General features: G+C 37.8%; 1 protein-coding gene and 1 long non-coding RNA gene across 3 annotated transcripts; one reads left to right on the forward strand and one right to left on the reverse strand.

Annotated features, from left to right (window-relative positions):
- Window positions 1-573: 573 nt before the first annotated feature.
- LOC123879472 lies at window positions 574-1,071 on the forward strand. The gene is made up of 2 exons (XR_006799010.1): window positions 574-778; window positions 964-1,071. It is a non-coding gene; the product is annotated as an uncharacterized LOC123879472 (long non-coding RNA).
- On the reverse strand, window positions 968-17,085 carry LOC123879459 (spermine oxidase-like). Of its 2 annotated transcripts, none has more exons than XM_045927159.1 (8): window positions 16,978-17,085; window positions 12,239-12,421; window positions 5,201-5,410; window positions 3,348-3,564; window positions 2,572-2,750; window positions 2,098-2,365; window positions 1,687-1,790; window positions 968-1,594 (listed from the first exon to the last, which is right to left on the reverse strand). In XM_045927159.1, exons 1-8 carry the CDS (start codon window positions 17,046-17,048, stop codon window positions 1,357-1,359), a joined length of 1,470 nt encoding a protein of 489 aa, XP_045783115.1. In that variant the 5' UTR covers window positions 17,049-17,085; the 3' UTR covers window positions 968-1,356. The 2 variants fall into 2 exon arrangements, with proteins under 2 accessions (XP_045783115.1, XP_045783116.1); XM_045927160.1 differs by lacking the exon at window positions 16,978-17,085 and adding an exon at window positions 15,060-15,211 and having other exon boundaries at window positions 969-1,594.
- Between the last annotated feature and the right edge of the window lie 647 nt (window positions 17,086-17,732).

Consider the following 17,732-nt stretch of genomic DNA (forward strand, 5'->3'; position numbering starts at 1 on the left):
GGGTACTCCCCGTTGACCTAGATTTGGCAGGTAGGTAGGTCTTACAGCACAAGTAATGGAATAACTCCGAAAACCGTGAATTAGTAGTTACATCATTAAAAAAAAAAAAAAAATGTTTTTCAATTTTCAAAGTAAGATAACTATACCAAGTGGGGTATCATATGAAAGGGCTTTTACCTGTACATTCTAAACAGATTTTTATTTACTGTTACGCCTAATAGATTTTGATTTATCGTACAAAATGTCGGAAAAAATACTCGAGTACGGAACCCTCAGTGCGCGAGTCTGACTTTATTTGAACTTTTGAGTTTTAAATAGATAAAAGTACTGTTCAAAAAATGTAAGTAAATGCTTTTTTTATGTTTTTGTGATATTTATTTATATAAGGTTTTCAAGGAAAGATAACGTTTACTGTAAATATAAGTTATAATTATTCTTATATTAATTGCATACTTGTTTTTATTTTGTCATTCATTATCTTAGGAACATGTAATTTTTTTCTATTTAGTTCAAGTCTATGGACTTAAGGATCGGTGTAGGTTAGGTTAGTTGTAAAAAAAATATTAGGTTACTTTGGACTTGGCTTTAAAGAGTTAGGTTATTTTAGGTTTGGCTTTAAAAGAGTAATTTATTTTAGATTTGGCTTCAAAAAAGTTAGGTTACTTTAGATTTGGCTTCAAAAAATTAGGTTACTTTAGATTTGGCTTCAAAAAGTTAAGTTGCTTTAGATTTGGCTTCAAAAAGTTAGGTTACTTTAGATTTGGATTCAAAAGGTTAGGTAACTTTAGATTTGGCTTCAAAGAGTTAGGTTACTTTAGATTTGGCTTCAAAAGGTTAATTTACTTTAGATTTCACTTCAAAAAGGTTAGGTTACAGTAGATTTAGCTTCAAAAAGGTTATGTTACTTTAGATTTCACTTAAAAAAGGTTAGGCTAGCTTAGCTAGCTAGGTCAAAAAGTTAAGTTGCTTTAGATTTGGCTTCAAAAAGTTAGGTTACTTTAGATTTGGATTCAAAAGGTTAGGTAACTTTAGATTTGGCTTCAAAGAGTTAGGTTACTTTAGATTTGGCTTCAAAAGGTTAATTTACTTTAGATTTCACTTCAAAAAGGTTAGGTTACAGTAGATTTTGCTTCAAAAAGGTTATGTTACTTTAGATTTCACTTAAAAAAGGTTAGGTTAGCTTAGGTTCACTTCAAAAAGGTTAGGTTACTTTATATTTCACTTCAATAAGGTTAGGTTTCTTTAAATTTCACTTCAAAAAAATTAGGTTACTTTAGATTTCACTCCAAAAAAATTAGTTTACTTTAGATTTCACTTCAAAAGATTAGGTTACTTTAGAATTCTCTTCAACACACTTTAAACTTTACTGCCGGGCAGTAACCGCTGTGCTTCCCTGTACCCAGAATCACTTGCGCCGTGAACTGTAGAGAAGTGCGTGGAGTCTGTCGCTTCACCCGCGAATAGGACTCTAGGGCTCCCGGCCGCATCTCGCAAGGGCTCCGCCAGGTTCGCTCGAGCGTCTGGGTACTGGGTGACTACGAGGTTGTCGTATGTATAGCTGCCACGGGTGAACGGGTTCGAATACCAGGTCGATCTAGGGACAAATTAAATCAAATTACTTTCTATCTTTGCTGTCCCTATTCTACTACCTTTTATAACCTCTCGCACTTTATCTTGTTCACGTACCTTATCATACCAGTCGGTTCTGATATAGTTACAATTTTTCCCATAAACTTCCTCAAGAGTTCCATCACTTTCCTCTTAACTACGTCCTCAGGTAACGTTTCTACCTGAAAACATGAAAAAATCGGTCAAGGACGAGCCGGACTCGCACACGGAGGGTTCCGTACCATTGCACAAGCGATATTTTTTTTTAAATTTCAATTTCAAGTTCTACTGAGTAGAGCCAGCAAGAACGTAGAGTATGTTTCTAAGTCCGAGTAAAAATTTCAACTCTCTACTTATTACAGTTCATGAGATACAGCCCGCTAACAGATAGACAGACAGGCTTAGTAATAAAGTTTTTAATAAAGCAATTAGTAGCGTTGGGTCCCCTTCGAAAACGGAACCCTAAAAACATGTTGAAAAAATACATACCAATTTACCAACTTCGCCGCTAGTCCAAAAAGTTAGTGCTGTTTTCGAACCCATAGGCGTACTGCACCCGAAAATCCTAGTCGTCCAAAAATCCTCCTTACTAACTTTCCTCTTTTCCTCCCCCCTCCATAAAAACCCAAAAAATGTCCCATTCGGTAACCCAATGTCGTCGAAGCTCAAAATGATTTTGTCCATTACACCCATGGGGATATTTTCTATGGACTGTATTTTATTTTGTGGTAGTGGCGGGTCGAATAGATTTGTATGTCTGTAAGATAAAAATAGTGCATGATAGCTCAGTGGTTAATATACCAGTCTGCCATTGAGGATCTTGACATCAGACAGACGGTCAGACAGACAGTCCGACAGACAGACAGCCCGACAGACAGACAGCCCGACAGACAGACACACTTTCGTATGTATTATTATTACGGATTAGAATTACTCTGGTATTAAGATGAGTGTAAAACAAACCTTTCTTTCAACACTCCAACAGAAACGGTAACTATGACATTATCAGCTGTATATACGGTGCCATCTTTGCAGACAACCTGCACTTTACCCATCGAGTTTTTCGGCCATTTTATTTTTATCACCTCTGTGTTCAGTTTAATTTCTAAGGTTGGCCAACCTGGACCATTGTTGTATCTGTTCTGTGGACGAAAACAATCTATTTTTTTTTTGTATATACTAATATTAAAAAACCGGCCAAGTGCGAGTAAGACTCGCGCACCGAGGGTTCCGTACATGGGTATTTTTTTCGTCATTTTGCACGATAAATCAAAAACTATTATGCATAAAAATAAATAAAAATCTGTTTTAGAATATACAGGTAAAGCCTTTTCATATGATACCCCACTTGGTATAGTAATCTTACTTTGAAAGTTTAAACACATTTTAATTTTTTATGACGTATTAAATAAAAATACTTACTAGTTCTCGTTCAAACCAATTATCGGTGAAAGTTTTCATAGTAATGTATCATCATATATTTTTTTTAGTTTTATCATTCTCTTATTTTAGGAGTTACAGGGGGGAGACACACATTTTACCACTTTGGAGTGTCTCTCGCGCAAACTATTCAGTTTAAAAAAAATGATATTAGAAACCTCAATATCATTTTTGAATACCTATCCATAGATACCCCACACATATGAGTTTGATGAAAAAAAATTTTGAGTTTCAGTTCTAAGTATGGGGAACCCCCAAAATTTATTGTTTTTTTTTCTCAAAAGTGTCAAAATTCTCACCAACAGTATGTCAAAGAAGGTCTTATATCCATATCGGTGCCAGCTCATGTGTTGATGACCAGCTAACTCAGCGTAATTTGTCTGTGCACTAACATCATTCCAGTCGTTGGAAGCCTCATAGTTGTTCATGATCAGGTTCATCAATTCCAGGAATTCGTCCAGGAAATCCTGGTTTTGGAGTACCTCTGGATGCTTTTCTTTTAGATAGTCCATTAATCTGGAAAAATAATTTAAAGCTATTACAATTTATGAAAACGGTAGGAGGTCTAACGCTACGCTTTTCGGTGCAAGGTCACCATTCCAGGGACTTGGGGCCCCAACGTCTGCCGGTTTTCACATAATCCATACTAATATTATAAATGCGAAAGTGTGTCTGTCTGTCTATCTGCTACCTTTTCACGGTCCAACAGTTTAACCGATTCTGACGAAATTTGATACAGAGTTAGCTGACACCCCGTGGAAGGACATAAGCTACTTTTTATCCCGGGAAATCAAAGAGTTCCCACGGGATTCTTAAAAGCCCAACTGTTAAACCGATTTATGGGTTTGGTACAGAGGTAGCTTGCATTGTGGAAAGTTGCACTTTTTTTATCCTGGAAAATCAAAGAGTTTCCACAGGATTAAAAAAAACTAAATCCACGCAGACGAAGTCGCAGACATCATCTAGTTCTAATATGGTCATAAAGTCGTGGATCAAACGCGATAGGGAAATAGAGGAGGTCATTTCCAACAAAAAAAAAATCTACAGCATGGCCATATTTAAATTTCCCTAAAAGTTATGAATATTTTTGGTTTTTTTTTAACTAAATACCAAATTCTTTTACAATTAGAATAATTAAAAAAATGTGATAAAAAAACAATAAAACAAACGATGTTGTGTCATTACTAGATAATGTGTGTATAGTTATAGCATAAAATCTAAACTTATACAAGGAAAAGATGACTGACTGACTGATCAATCAACGCACAGCTCAAACTACTAAATGGATCGGGTTGAAATTTGGCATGCAGATAGTTATAATGTAGACATCAGCCAAGAAAGCATTTTTGAAAATACAATCCCCGATGGGGTAAAAGAGTTTGAAATTTGTGTAGGTAGTCCACGCAGACAAAGTCTAATATTCCTCATACACATGGCTAAGGTTTGGAATACTCTTCCGCGATCTGTGTTTCCTACCAATTACAATCCGGGTATCTTTAAAACAAGAGTGAATAGGCACCTTCTAGGTAAACGCGTCCCATCTTAGACCACATCATCACTTTCCATCAGGTGTGATTGTGGTCAAGCGCTTACCTATAGTGAACAAATGTAAATTAAAAATTTATAACACCCCCGACAAGTGAAGGTTACAGTAACTAGAAAAGAGCTGATAACATTCAAACGGCTGAACCGATTTTCTTGAATTATAGCTAAGAACACTCTCGATCAAGCCATTCGAACCGATTTTAATTTAGTTTTTTTTTGTTTGACAGGCAAACAAAAAAAAAACTAAATTAAAATCGGTTCATTAATTTAGGGGCTACAATGCCACAGATTTTTCATATGATACCTGACTTGGTATAATTATCTTAGTTTGAAAATTGAAACACAGTTTTTTTTTTTCACACGATATAACCACAAATTCGCGCTTTTCAGATTTATTCCTGTATTCGTACTATAAGACCTACCTACCTGCCATATTTCATGATTCTATATCAACGGGAAGTACCCTGGAGGTTTTCTTGACAGACACGACGGACGGACGGACAAACGGACAGACAGACAGACAACAAAGTGATCCTATAAGGGTTTCGTTTTTCCTTTTGAGGTACGGAACCCTAAAAACATCTAGGAAGTTATAATTAAGACTTACTGTCTAGTAAGGAACTTCCCCAATGTCTCAGGTTTCTCTGGAGGGTGCTCCACAGCCTCTAAGCAAAATTCCAACAGTTCATTGACCAGTACATTGTTGGCTCGACTGCCATCTGACTGGTATACATTGAAGGTTAAGTCCTGGGGCACCACTGATATGTTGTTTTTTAACGCAGTCTCGTAGACTCTGCTGAGACCTGTCCCATGGATCCTATAAAAAGCATAAAAGAAAAACTGGTCAGGTGCGAGTCGGACTCGCATACGGAGGGTTCCGTACTTGCACATGAAATAACTTCTTTTAACACTAGCTTCTCCTTTCAGCAAAGGTTGCTTGGTAGAGATTGCTCTAAGCAATAAGGCCGCCTTTGCACACAATTGTTTTGTCTGTTTTTCTTCTTTCTGTGTTGTATACCTTTACATGTGTTTTTGTGTGCAATAAAGTCTTTCTATCTATCTTCTTTTTTTTTCATAGCAGTTATTTTGGAATTTTGAGTATTTGTTGTTATAGTGGTAAAAGAAATACACGTTCTCGGAAAATTTTAATTCTCTCAACGCCCAGACGGACTGACAGACCGACAAACAGACAGAGGTAGGTACAAACGGACAGCGGAGGCTTAGTAATGGGTCTAGTTGGCACCCTAAAGTTGGCACTTACCCATGAACTATGGCTAAGCCCTTTGTATTCAGATACAAGTTAGCCCTTGACTGCAATCTCACCTGGTGGTAAGTGATAATGCAGTCTAAGATAGAAGCGAGCTAATTTGGGAGGGGTATGGCAGTTCATATTAAACCCATACCCCTTTAGTTTCTACATGTACCGAAATCTTACCGGAACGATACGGCTTTGCCGGTAGGGTGGTAATTAGCCACAGCCGAAGCCTTCCACCAGATAAACTACCAGATACCCTTCTCATTCTAAGACGGGTCTCGTACTCAGTAGTGAGCCAGCGACGAGTTGATCATGATGATAGTGACTATAAGTAGCTGTCTTATTAAGTCTCACCATTTAGCTCCAACCTCCACAACTCCATCTCCAAAGAGCACAGGAGACTAGGTCTAAGTACGGAAAAGAAACCCAGGATAAAGAAGAAGTCTTACCATTCGGCTCCATCCTCCACTAATCCGTCTCCAAAGGGCACAGTCCACACCCTTCTACTGATCCTGTCTTGAGCTTCCAAAGCCAGCACTCTTCAGCCAGCTCTAGCTAAACGTTAGCTCTAGCTAACGTTGACGCAGCTGTGGCGCCCGCTGAACCCAGTTCCATGACCATGGGGTCATTTGACTAGTGGCACATGACTGAGGCACCGACCGACCTCTATGGCTATGAACCATGGAGGGTGATGACATACCGGAACACATACTGCTTAAATGCAGTGGTGTATCTGGCCAACGAGAAGCTAACATTGGCTCTCCAGCAGTGGCGTGCACAAGGCTTAAAGCCAGGATAAGCATTATTTAGGTAGGTTTCTATTTCTTGACGAATTAATAACTAATGAACGTTGAGTCTGTTGTAAATATGAAAATTAGGGGTCAATTTATAAATGACTTGGCAACCCTGATTTTCATCTAAGACCACAGACAACCAATAGTGTTTGCTGTTTGACAGCCAACCTTTACTTAGCTTCTTTCTCTTGGGCAACCATGATGGCGGCATCGACATGTATTAATTAGCTCTCTAAATTAATTTGTTATACCTAATAAAAGTGATCCAGTTCATCCACTGCTAATCTGCGTTATTATTTCCCCATAACTCACAAGAGGTTATGGGCTGGAGCGACGCTGGAATTGGAAAGGTATTTTACGGTAACTGCGTCACGACCACGCCACGAGGTGAGCGGCGCGGCGTTTCTCGCAAAGCTTGTTTGCGTCAGCGATCTGCCACTTGTAAGTACGTCGTGAAAATATTGGACAATGGCTTCTGGAGCGTTAATTAACCATCTGCATCATCACAACTTACCGTTCGAAAAATTGGAAGGTATTAGTAACTACAACATATGGAAATTCAACATGCGCCACACCTTGATCATAGATGACTTATGGTCATGTATTGAAGGTACTGAGCCTGTCGACCCATCTAGAGATTTACGTGCTCTTGCCCGTATTAGTTTAGCTGTGAAGCCCACATGTGTGCAATATATTAGAAATGCAAACACAGCTAAGCAAGCCTGGGACAAATTAAGCGCAGTGTTCGAAGATAAAGGATTTGGCAGACGTGTAGCTTTATTAAGACAGCTGCACCGTGCTAGCTATGCAGATTTTAATAGTATGAATGCATACTTTGAATATATAACGACTCTTGTCCAGCAGTTGACTGATATTGGAAGAGCTATAGAAGATGCTGAGGTTGCAGAGATTATCTTGAGCGGCCTTCCACAAGAATATGATATAATTGTGTCTAGTCTCGAAGCTGTTGCCTGCACAGGTACAATTTCAAGTGATCTAGTCCGTACTCGGTTGTTGCAAGAAGAGCAACGCAGAGGCCGTACTGAGAGCAAAGACGACATGGCCCTGCTATCTAAGCAAAGGACTAAGAAGGTACCTGTTTGTCATTTTTGTCTCCGTCCTGGTCACAAAAAGTTTCAATGTTACAAATTTAAGAAGGAACAGAAAAGTAATCCAGGAACAGCACTAGCAGCTCAAAGTAATGGAGTATTCGAGAGCAAGGACTGGATTGTGGACTCAGGTGCATCAAGACATATGTGTAAGGACTTACAGTGGTTTATTAAGTTATCAAAGTGTGATAAGACTGTGCAAGTTGCTAACGGTAGTACCCTAAGATGTCTAGGTTATGGTGATGTTGTAATTCCAATGAAAAATAACAAATCACAGCTGGTAACAGATGTTCTGTATATACCTGACCTCTCAACTAATTTAATTAGTGTTTGTAAATTATGTGAGAAGGCTTTATCTGTGAAGTTTAGTAAAACTAGATGTTATGTTTTCGATGGGGAATTTCTTGTTGTTTCTGCCACTAGACAGGGGGGAATTTATATTTTGGACAATGTTTTATATGATTCACAGGAGCATTCTTTTGCTGCAAATAATGTGAATGCTGTGCCAACGCCACAAAGTTCGCTTGACACAGAGGGAGCCAAGGATACACCGGACTTATGCTTGTGGCATAAGCGGCTTGGACATTTGAGTCTCCGAGGGGTAAGTGTTCTCCGTAAACTTGCTGTTGGTATTAATGCTAACTCGACTCAGCATGGTACAGCCACTAACCAGTGTGTGTCGTGCGTTGAGGGGAAGCAAGCAGTGCAAAAGTTTCCTAGGGGTGAAGCTAAACGTTCCAAGCAGTTGTTGGAGCTTTTACACTCAGATGTGTGTGGTCCAATGCCGGTAAGGAGTCTGGGTGGGTCTAGATATCTGGTAACGTTTACCGATGATTTTTCTAGAAAGTCATATGGCTATTTAATGAGATATAAATCTGAAGTTTTGTCCAAATTTAAGATTTTTAAAGCAACTGTTGAGAAACAAACTGGTTATTTTATTAAATGTCTGCGTACTGATAGAGGTGGGGAATATTGCAGTGCTGAGTTCTCCAAGTTTTTAAAAAGTGAGGGTATAGTCCATCAAACTACTGCTCCATATAGTCCATCTCAAAATGGTGTCTCTGAAAGGCTTAACCGAACACTTTTTGAGAAAGCTCGTTGTATGCTTCTTGAAGCAAATCTTCCTAAAGAATATTGGGGAGAAGCTATTTCTACAGCTATATATCTTAAAAATAGAAGCCCTACTGCAGCTGTTCCCAATAAAACTCCTGAGGAGGTATGGACAGGTCACAAAGTCAACCTGAGCCATCTACGTGTTTTTGGTTGCCGTGCTATGACACTCATTCCACAGGTGAAGAGAGATAAGCTTGATTCAAAATCTAGAAGTTGTATCTTTGTTGGCTATTGTGAGCATACTAAAGGCTATAGATTGATTGATCCCTTGAATCCTAAGCAGATTATTGTTTCTCGGAATGTAATATTTTTTGAAAACCAGTTTATAAACCACTGTGACAGTCATTCTAATTTAGATAGTAATATTCTTATTCATAGTGATGTAGGTATGCAAAGCAACCGAATAAGTAATAATAATATTAATATGGACATGCAAAGCAATGATCCTATTGAAAATAATAGCTGTGATAATAATAATATTAATATGGATATGCAAAGCAATAATCCAAATGAGAATAATATTGATATTTCTTGTGATGACAGTAATGGCAGCAATGATACTGGCCTTACTAGTAAGAATGATTATTCTAGCCAAAATCTTGATGATGAAGTGTTTTCTTCTCCAATTTCAGGTGAGTCCTCCTTCCAAAGTGCAGAGGGGACTGCAACTAGTGCAACTAGTGATGGAGAGAGTAACGAGTCAGACATCACTGTAAGTAACGAAACAGTCGTTCGAGGGGAAGATACAGTACTAGAGGTTCCTAGTTCTAGCTGCGAGCGACCTGTTCGTTCTACTCGTAATAGAAAACCGGTAAGATTCCAAGATTATGATTTATCTGATTCATCAGACTTATCTTTTTTGGTAAATGGTTTTATTTATGACGAACCTCAATCTTTTGATGAGGCAATGGCAAGTCCTAATAAAGATTGTTGGCTCACCGCTATGAGTGAAGAGTACAATTCTCTGATTAAGAACAATGTTTGGGAATTAGTGGATAGACCAAAGGACTGCAATATAGTTAGTTGTAAATGGGTTTTTAAACTGAAATCTGATGAGTCTGGTAACTGTACAAAGTATAAAGCTCGTCTTGTGGCAAGAGGGTTTAGTCAAAAGTCTGGTGTTGATTATACAGATACTTTCTCACCAGTTGTAAGACATACTACACTTCGAATTTTATTTTGTATTGCTAATGAATTAAATATGGACATAGAACATTTGGACATAAATACAGCCTTTTTACATAGTAAGCTTGATGAAAGGATATATATGGAACAGCCTGTAGGTTTTTCTAGTGATAAGACCAAAGTTTGTTTCTTAAAGAAAAGTTTGTATGGTCTTAAACAGGCAAGTAGGCTGTGGAATAATAGTGTTAATGTTTTATTGACTAGCAATGGCTATGTACAAAATAATTGTGAGCCATGTGTTTATATGAAAAGAAATGACAAGCAACTAACGATTCTAGCATTATATGTTGATGATTTTTATATCTTTACTAATAGCTCTAAGGAAAAGGACAAATTGTATAATTTACTAGAATCAGAATTTAGTTGTAAACGCTTAGGTAGTATAAAGAACTGTTTAGGCATAAAAATACATAGAGATAGAACTAGTGGAACTATTGTATTTGACCAATCAGACTATATTGTGAAGTTGTTAGAACGTTTTGGTATGACAAATTGTAAAAGTGTCTCTACACCGATGGTTGTTAATAAACTGGAGAAAGGCTCTGGTGATAATATTTTAGATGACACTGTTTATCCATATAGAGAGTTGATTGGATGCCTAATGTATTTGTCAGTATGCTCTAGGCCTGATATCACTTATGCTTTAAGTTATTTAAGCCAATTTAATACAGCATTCACACGAGATCATTGGTTGGCTGCAAAAAGGATATTAAGATATTTGCATGGTACCATAAATAAAAAATTAGTTTTTGTCAAATCTGGTACTTTTGATATGTCAGTGTTTGCAGATGCTGACTGGGCCAATGATGTCGTGGACAGGCGGTCTTATAGTGGTTTTGTTGTAAAGATTGGCGACTCCACTGTATGTTGGGAGTCGCGCAAGCAGCGATGCGTTGCGCTTTCAAGTACTGAAGCTGAGTACTTAGCCCTAAGTGATTCGTGCAAAGAAGTATGTTTTATTAGAAATTTTTTGTTTGAAATTTTTGATAAACATTATTGTTGTAGAATCTTTAGTGATAATCAAAGTGCACTAAAATTGCTTGAGACTAGAGAATACTGCCACAAAAAGACTAAGCATATTGACCTTCGCTATCATTTTGTAAAAGATTTTGTAAGGAATAAGGATGTTAGTGTTAACTATTTACGGTCTGATAATATGTTGGCTGACTTGTTTACAAAGCCCTTGTCTAGCTTTAAATATTTGGGTTTTGTTAATGACTTGGGTATGAAAAGTACAGAGTCATAGGGATTTTTAAGTTTGATCTTTTTATTAGTCAGTCATTTGGAATATAAAGGTTTTGAGATGATTGGTTTATACACAGTCATGCTAGACATGAGATAGACAATGTGGAGATTGTTGTATTTAATTAATCTGAGTTATTAATGTTTAATGTTGTTCTACATTGTAATGTTTTTCTCATGTTACGCATGAGGGGAAGTGTTGTAAATATGAAAATTAGGGGTCAATTTATAAATGACTTGGCAACCCTGATTTTCATCTAAGACCACAGACAACCAATAGTGTTTGCTGTTTGACAGCCAACCTTTACTTAGCTTCTTTCTCTTGGGCAACCATGATGGCGGCATCGACATGTATTAATTAGCTCTCTAAATTAATTTGTTATACCTAATAAAAGTGATCCAGTTCATCCACTGCTAATCTGCGTTATTATTTCCCCATAACTCACAAGAGAGTCAGTTCTCTTAATGTAATACAAACGCTATCAACATGAAGTTCCTATTGACAGCTTGTTTAGCATTCTCGGTGAGAAATCACACTAATATTATAAAGGAGAAAGTTTGTATGTGTGTGTGTGTGTGTGTATGTTTGTTACTCCTTCACGCAAAAACTACTGGACGGATTGGGCTGTTTAGAATAAAGATAGATTATACCCTGGATTAGCACATAGGCTACTTTTTTATCCCGGAAAATCATAGAGTTCCCACGGGAATTTTACAAAACCTACATCCACGCGAACGAAGTCGCGGGCATAAGGTAAGCAGTACTTTTATGCCTCTATGGCCTGCACGCCACGACTCCCCGAAGTCCTTACCTATCTGGGTGGCCTGCTTGGCTTGCAGCGAGCTTGACTGGCTGGGGTGATCCAGTGGGGAGCCGCCCAAGTGGTTTCACGTACAGGAGATTACGTCTAAGTTCAGAAAAGAAACCCAGGATAAAGAAGTCTAACCATTCGGCTCCAACCTCCACTAATCCGTCTCCAAAGGGCACAGTCCACACCCTTCCACCGATTCTGTCTTGCGCTTCCAAAGCCAGCACTCGTCTGCCAGCTCTGGCTAACGTAGACGCAGCTGTGGTGCCGGCTGAACCCAGTCCTATGACTATAGTGTCATATGACTGAGGCATGGTAGACCTGTAATAAATAAAGATTTATTCTAGGGATCCATACCTCAAAAGGAACAAAGATTTTCAAATTCAAATTCAAAATATTTTTCTACAATTAGACTTTTATAAGTACTTTTGATTGGTGAAAAGCATCTACCACTGGTTCGGAATGCCATTCCTACCGAGAAGGACCAGCAAGAAACTCGGCGGTTGCTCTTTTCAAAGATTTCATATACAATATTATGACATGTATAAAAGTAATTGAAGTCCCGCGCATTGCTGGAGCGAGCTGCAGGTCAAATCCACACTCTTTTATCATTTACATAATCTTCGATTGTACTCGTATAATATGCTTTTTTCAGGAGCTTAGTTTTAATAGATATTTAAACTTGTGTAAAGGCAAGTCCAAAATTGATTGTGGAATTTTATAAAAGATTATAATATTTGCCTGTCAAGATCCTTTTTCTCAGGATTTGTCAAGTTGAAATTAGTATGAAATACTCAGGTCTACAATTTTGAAACCAAGGTGGTAAATAGATAGGTAACCAACATTAGAGGTCCAAATTTGACCTCTTCTCCAAATTTGGTTACCTCCTTGCCTTGGAGAGCATGCAAAACGGACGGACAGACACACGGAGGACATTACTCTTCTCCCTAATATATAAAAATTTCCTAACAACATATCTACTAAAAACACCGATTGACCCATCACAAATGTTTGGTAGATTATATTTTTGTAGATGCAGAATATGGAAAGGTCTGGGATATAACCACATTTTTATCCTGAGAGAAGTAGTACCATTATTAAGAATGAATGAATAAATTATTGTACACCACAAAAATGAGTACAGAGACAAGTGTAAATTAAAAATTAATAACACCCCCCACAAGTGAAGGTTACAGTAACTAGAAAAGAGCTGATAACTTTCAAACGACTGAACCGATTTTCTTGGATTATAGCTAAGAACACTCTCGATTAAGCCACCTTTCAAAGAAAAAAAAACTAAATTAAAATCGGTTCATTAGTTTAGGAGCTACGATGCCACAGACAGATACACAGATACACACATCAAACTTATAACACCCCTCTTTTTGGGTCGGGGGTTAAAAACACATAAAAGCAAATCAAAAGTATAGAGAGGTGCAATTTGGCCTTATTATTGTGTGAGTGATAGGATCAGAAATCTAACAAATAAGATAATTTTGTAAACACAACTGCCGTCATGTTTTAGAATTAGACTTGACATTGAAGAAAACTGGTTATGTTTTTATATTGAATCTCTTATACAATGAATTTTAACTAAGAATCCTGCAATAATAATCACACTAATATTATAAAGGCGGAAGTTTGTGTGTATGTGTGTGTGTGTGTATGTTTTTAACTCCTTCACACAAAAACTACTGGACGGATTGGGCTGAAATTTGGAATGGAGATAGATTATACCCTGGATTAGCACATATGCTACTTTTAATCCCGGAAAATCAAAGAGTTCCCACAGGAATTTTAAAAACCTACATCCACGCGAACGAAGTCACGGGTATCAGCTACTTCTGCAATAATAATAATTCATACAAGTTCAGTATAATCTCACTAATCCGGCACTATTAAAAACCAGAGGGTGTTGGATTATTGGAATGTACCTAAGCTACTGGGCCGATTTTGATGAATGAAGTGTCAATTGATTTGTTGTAAAGGTCCGGGTGATATAGGCTATATTTTATACTAGCTGATGCCCGCAGCTTCGCCCGCGTGGATTGGTCAGGTCCCCTGCAGCATCAGGATTGAGGAGTCGGAATCCAAATTTTTTATAAAACAATGTCGCAAAGTTCCTCTATCGATTAAAAAAGAAACGACGCAAATCGGTTCAGAAATCTCAGAGATTTCGGTGTACATAGGTAGAAAAACACAACTCCCTTTTTGAAAGTCGGTTAAAAAAGTAGCCTATGTTACACCCTGATCAATCCTCTACTTATCTGTGAAAATCCCGTCAAAATCGGTTCAGCCGTTCCAAAGATTAGCCTTTTCAAACAGACAGACAGACAGACAGACAAAAATTTTAAAAACGTGTGATTCAGTGTTGGTATTGTTCAAATAACCGTATGAGCTTAATATGACGTAGTTATTTCGAAATTACAGACAGACACTCCAATTTTATTTATTAGTATAGATGAAAAAACTGACCTAACGGATGTTACATCAAAAAAAGTGAAGGTCTCCAAATATATTTTTTGCTATTGTATCGAGTGGGATGTCAAATGAAAGAGGAGAAAATTCTGAGCTCATGCATATAAAAGTTCAATAACATTAAAATATGCCAAGCGACCGAAAAACAATTTTAGTCCAATATTTCAGCGTTTATTAAGACGATCGCAGTCGGGTTTTAGGTTTCATCTTGCTCGTAATTCAACAGTAGACGTTTACAGGCTGATAAAATGATGATGAACCTAATCTAATTACAAAGTAGGTACCCCATGGTCTTCTTAGTTGCAACGCATATCAAAACATATTTCGGTGGACATACTACAGGTCGGCTGGTTTTAACGGCTCAGCATATCTGGTTATGTTAATTACGTCCAAGGAAACGATCTTGCGTAATTTTCCTGGCTGATAACGTACTCTGTTGTGATAACATTGAATTATTAAACATTAACAAAAAACTATGTACCTTAACTATACAAATTGCTCTTTAACTCGCACTTATATTGTTTGGCTGCGCTTTAGCACAAGAATTTACTTTAAAATAAGGATTTATTATATTAAAAAAAATGTTTACAAAAACGTAAAAAAGGAGCAAAGTGGTTTATTTACTTTGCAAATGTCAAAATCGAATTTTGAATTTGACATTAGACTTCATTTGACGTTTCCTTTTTTTTCCTCTCTCGTCTGGCTTTACAAAGATTAGCCAATGTCAAGTTTGTAGTTATTTGTAACGAGTTAGTTAAACTATACAAGTGTGGACCCCGTCTGTGCCGGCGCTCGCCGACACACGCACGGCACCCCCTTAGAGCGCTTTCCAGTCAGTTTTAACAAAAAAAAAAACACTCCAAAAAGGCAGAACACGCCCGCCAGCTAACACCAACACAGACGAAGTCCCTTGACGTAGTCGAAACGTTCAGAAATTGTAATAGTTAATTTTAAACACGAAGAAGGAATGAGCGCTTGTGTACTGCCACCATTGATTCTTCATAAAATGCTGAACAGATTCTATTAATTTTGTTAGTTCCTACATCAATAGATATCATGTTATATTAATTTTAAAAGAACGCAAATTTTGTTACAATATGCGAAATAAATAAATTATTATTAAGTAAGTACATGTACAAAATGTACCTACTTGAGATCGTAATTTCTAGGTAATTATGCAAAACATGAATTTAAAAAAAATGATATTATTTTAACCCATTAATCTTATCAACTGACATTGACCTCGTGAGTTTTGAGGAAAGATTTTCGTGATTAAGAAATTATCTAATTAGTTAATTATTTCAACAATATTTGAGTAGTAGCCGTAGGTAGGCATAATTTTATAGACTTGAAGAAAATCACCGCAACCAAAAAATAAATATATTACTATTATTAGTGTAGGTATATTCTATACTCTCACGCCCGTGTACAAAATAAAAAAATACATAGTAAAAAAGCCGAAACGAAATTTAATATACTTACATACATAAAAATAAATAAACCTACATACTCGTTACATAAATACATATTTGTACGAGCGGAGGATTACACCCCGGCAGGGGAGACCAAACGACCGGGGGTCTGGGGTCAGGTTGAAAAACCGGCGGAATCCTAGCCGAGTCTAGTAAGACCGCTTTTTGCATCCTGGCTGTGAGCGAACTGCCACGGAACCCCAGTCGCCTCAGATGGTGAGCGAGGCTGACTGGGGTCAACCCGTTTGCAGATATTACGATAGGGATGATTTCAGTGGACTCCACATGCCACATGTCGGAAACCTCGTGAGCCAGATCGAGATACTTGCGCTTTTTCTCCGTCTCAGCTCTCACGAGGTTCTCGTCATATGGATTGGTGATGTCCACCAAAAACACCCTCGACTGTGCCCGGTCCACCACCACGATGTCAGGCTTATTCGGTAGAATAGTCCTGTCCGTGATGATGGACCGGTCCCAATAGAGCAGGACTCCGTCGCGCTCGAGTACCGGCACCGGTGTGTACTTGTAATACCTCTCATCAAGGAAATCGTACTTCAGAGCAAGCTCTTGGTGAAGGATTTTGGCTGCTTGGTTGTGTCTGTGCAGATACTCAGTGTTGGCAAGCGCCGAACATCCCGAAAGCACATGTCTGAGTGACTCGCCGAGATGGCGACAAGCTCGACAAATGTCGTGAAATCATTCAGATTGTACTTTCGTTATTACCGCGTCTTGACCGTAATTACCGTTTACTTATCCTGCAAAATGTCGGAAGAAATACCCGAGTACGGAACCCTCAGTGCGCGAGTCTGACTCGCTCTTGGCCGGTTTTTTAGGGTTTCCAGGGGTTAGTTGCAGGCATAGACTTAACATCAATGGTTGCAAGGTACCTATTATTTTATTTTTTATTTTTGAAAATGTTAAACTTACTCATTACAAGCTGTGTGTCCCAAAATGGATGCTAGATATATCCATTGCAAAATCTGTAGACGTCTTTCCATTGTGACGAATGTAATTTATCTTTCGTAAGATGCTCGTGAATAATGATTTTATTGTATCTGATTGCATCCTAACATGAAATGGACGTAGGTAATATATACAAGAACGCTGGAAAAGGTGTCAGCTGTACCATACAAAATGACAGTTATTTTCGTGCTAGTTACTTCCAAGCGCTCCTCCGAGCGTACAGCGTGAATTATAATAATTGACACTGCATCAAATCTTCTTTGTGTTAATACTATGTTGACCGATGTCTCGTCATTAATATTTAGTTCCGAGTACGCTTACATGACGCTCACTTCACCTATCAGCACCAAAATGATGAAAGTCATGTTGCATCAAAACTGCAGGCCGATTCAGAACACTTCGATAACATAATTGTCGATCGATTCGGTAAGTTATCGTACGGTAAGATGTATTTTCAATTCAGAATAACCGTATCGACAGTGAAATTGTCGAAACCGAACCGATGCGACGTAGATATCAATCCTGTCGGCAATCACAAGTCCAGCGTGTATTAGTATTAATAATAATAGAGTTCGGTGGTTGTGTCTCATTTGTACACATTAATGTGACAAGGTTCCATCTTTATTGACATTATTAGAAGTGTTGCCATCAACAAAAAAGTTACATTACAGCGACCTAGTAAAATCTTTTTGGTCTTTTGATATTCATATTGTAAAATC

This window comes from Maniola jurtina, chromosome 28 (genome assembly GCF_905333055.1).
Source record: "Maniola jurtina chromosome 28, ilManJurt1.1, whole genome shotgun sequence".
NCBI lineage: Eukaryota > Metazoa > Arthropoda > Insecta > Lepidoptera > Nymphalidae > Maniola > Maniola jurtina.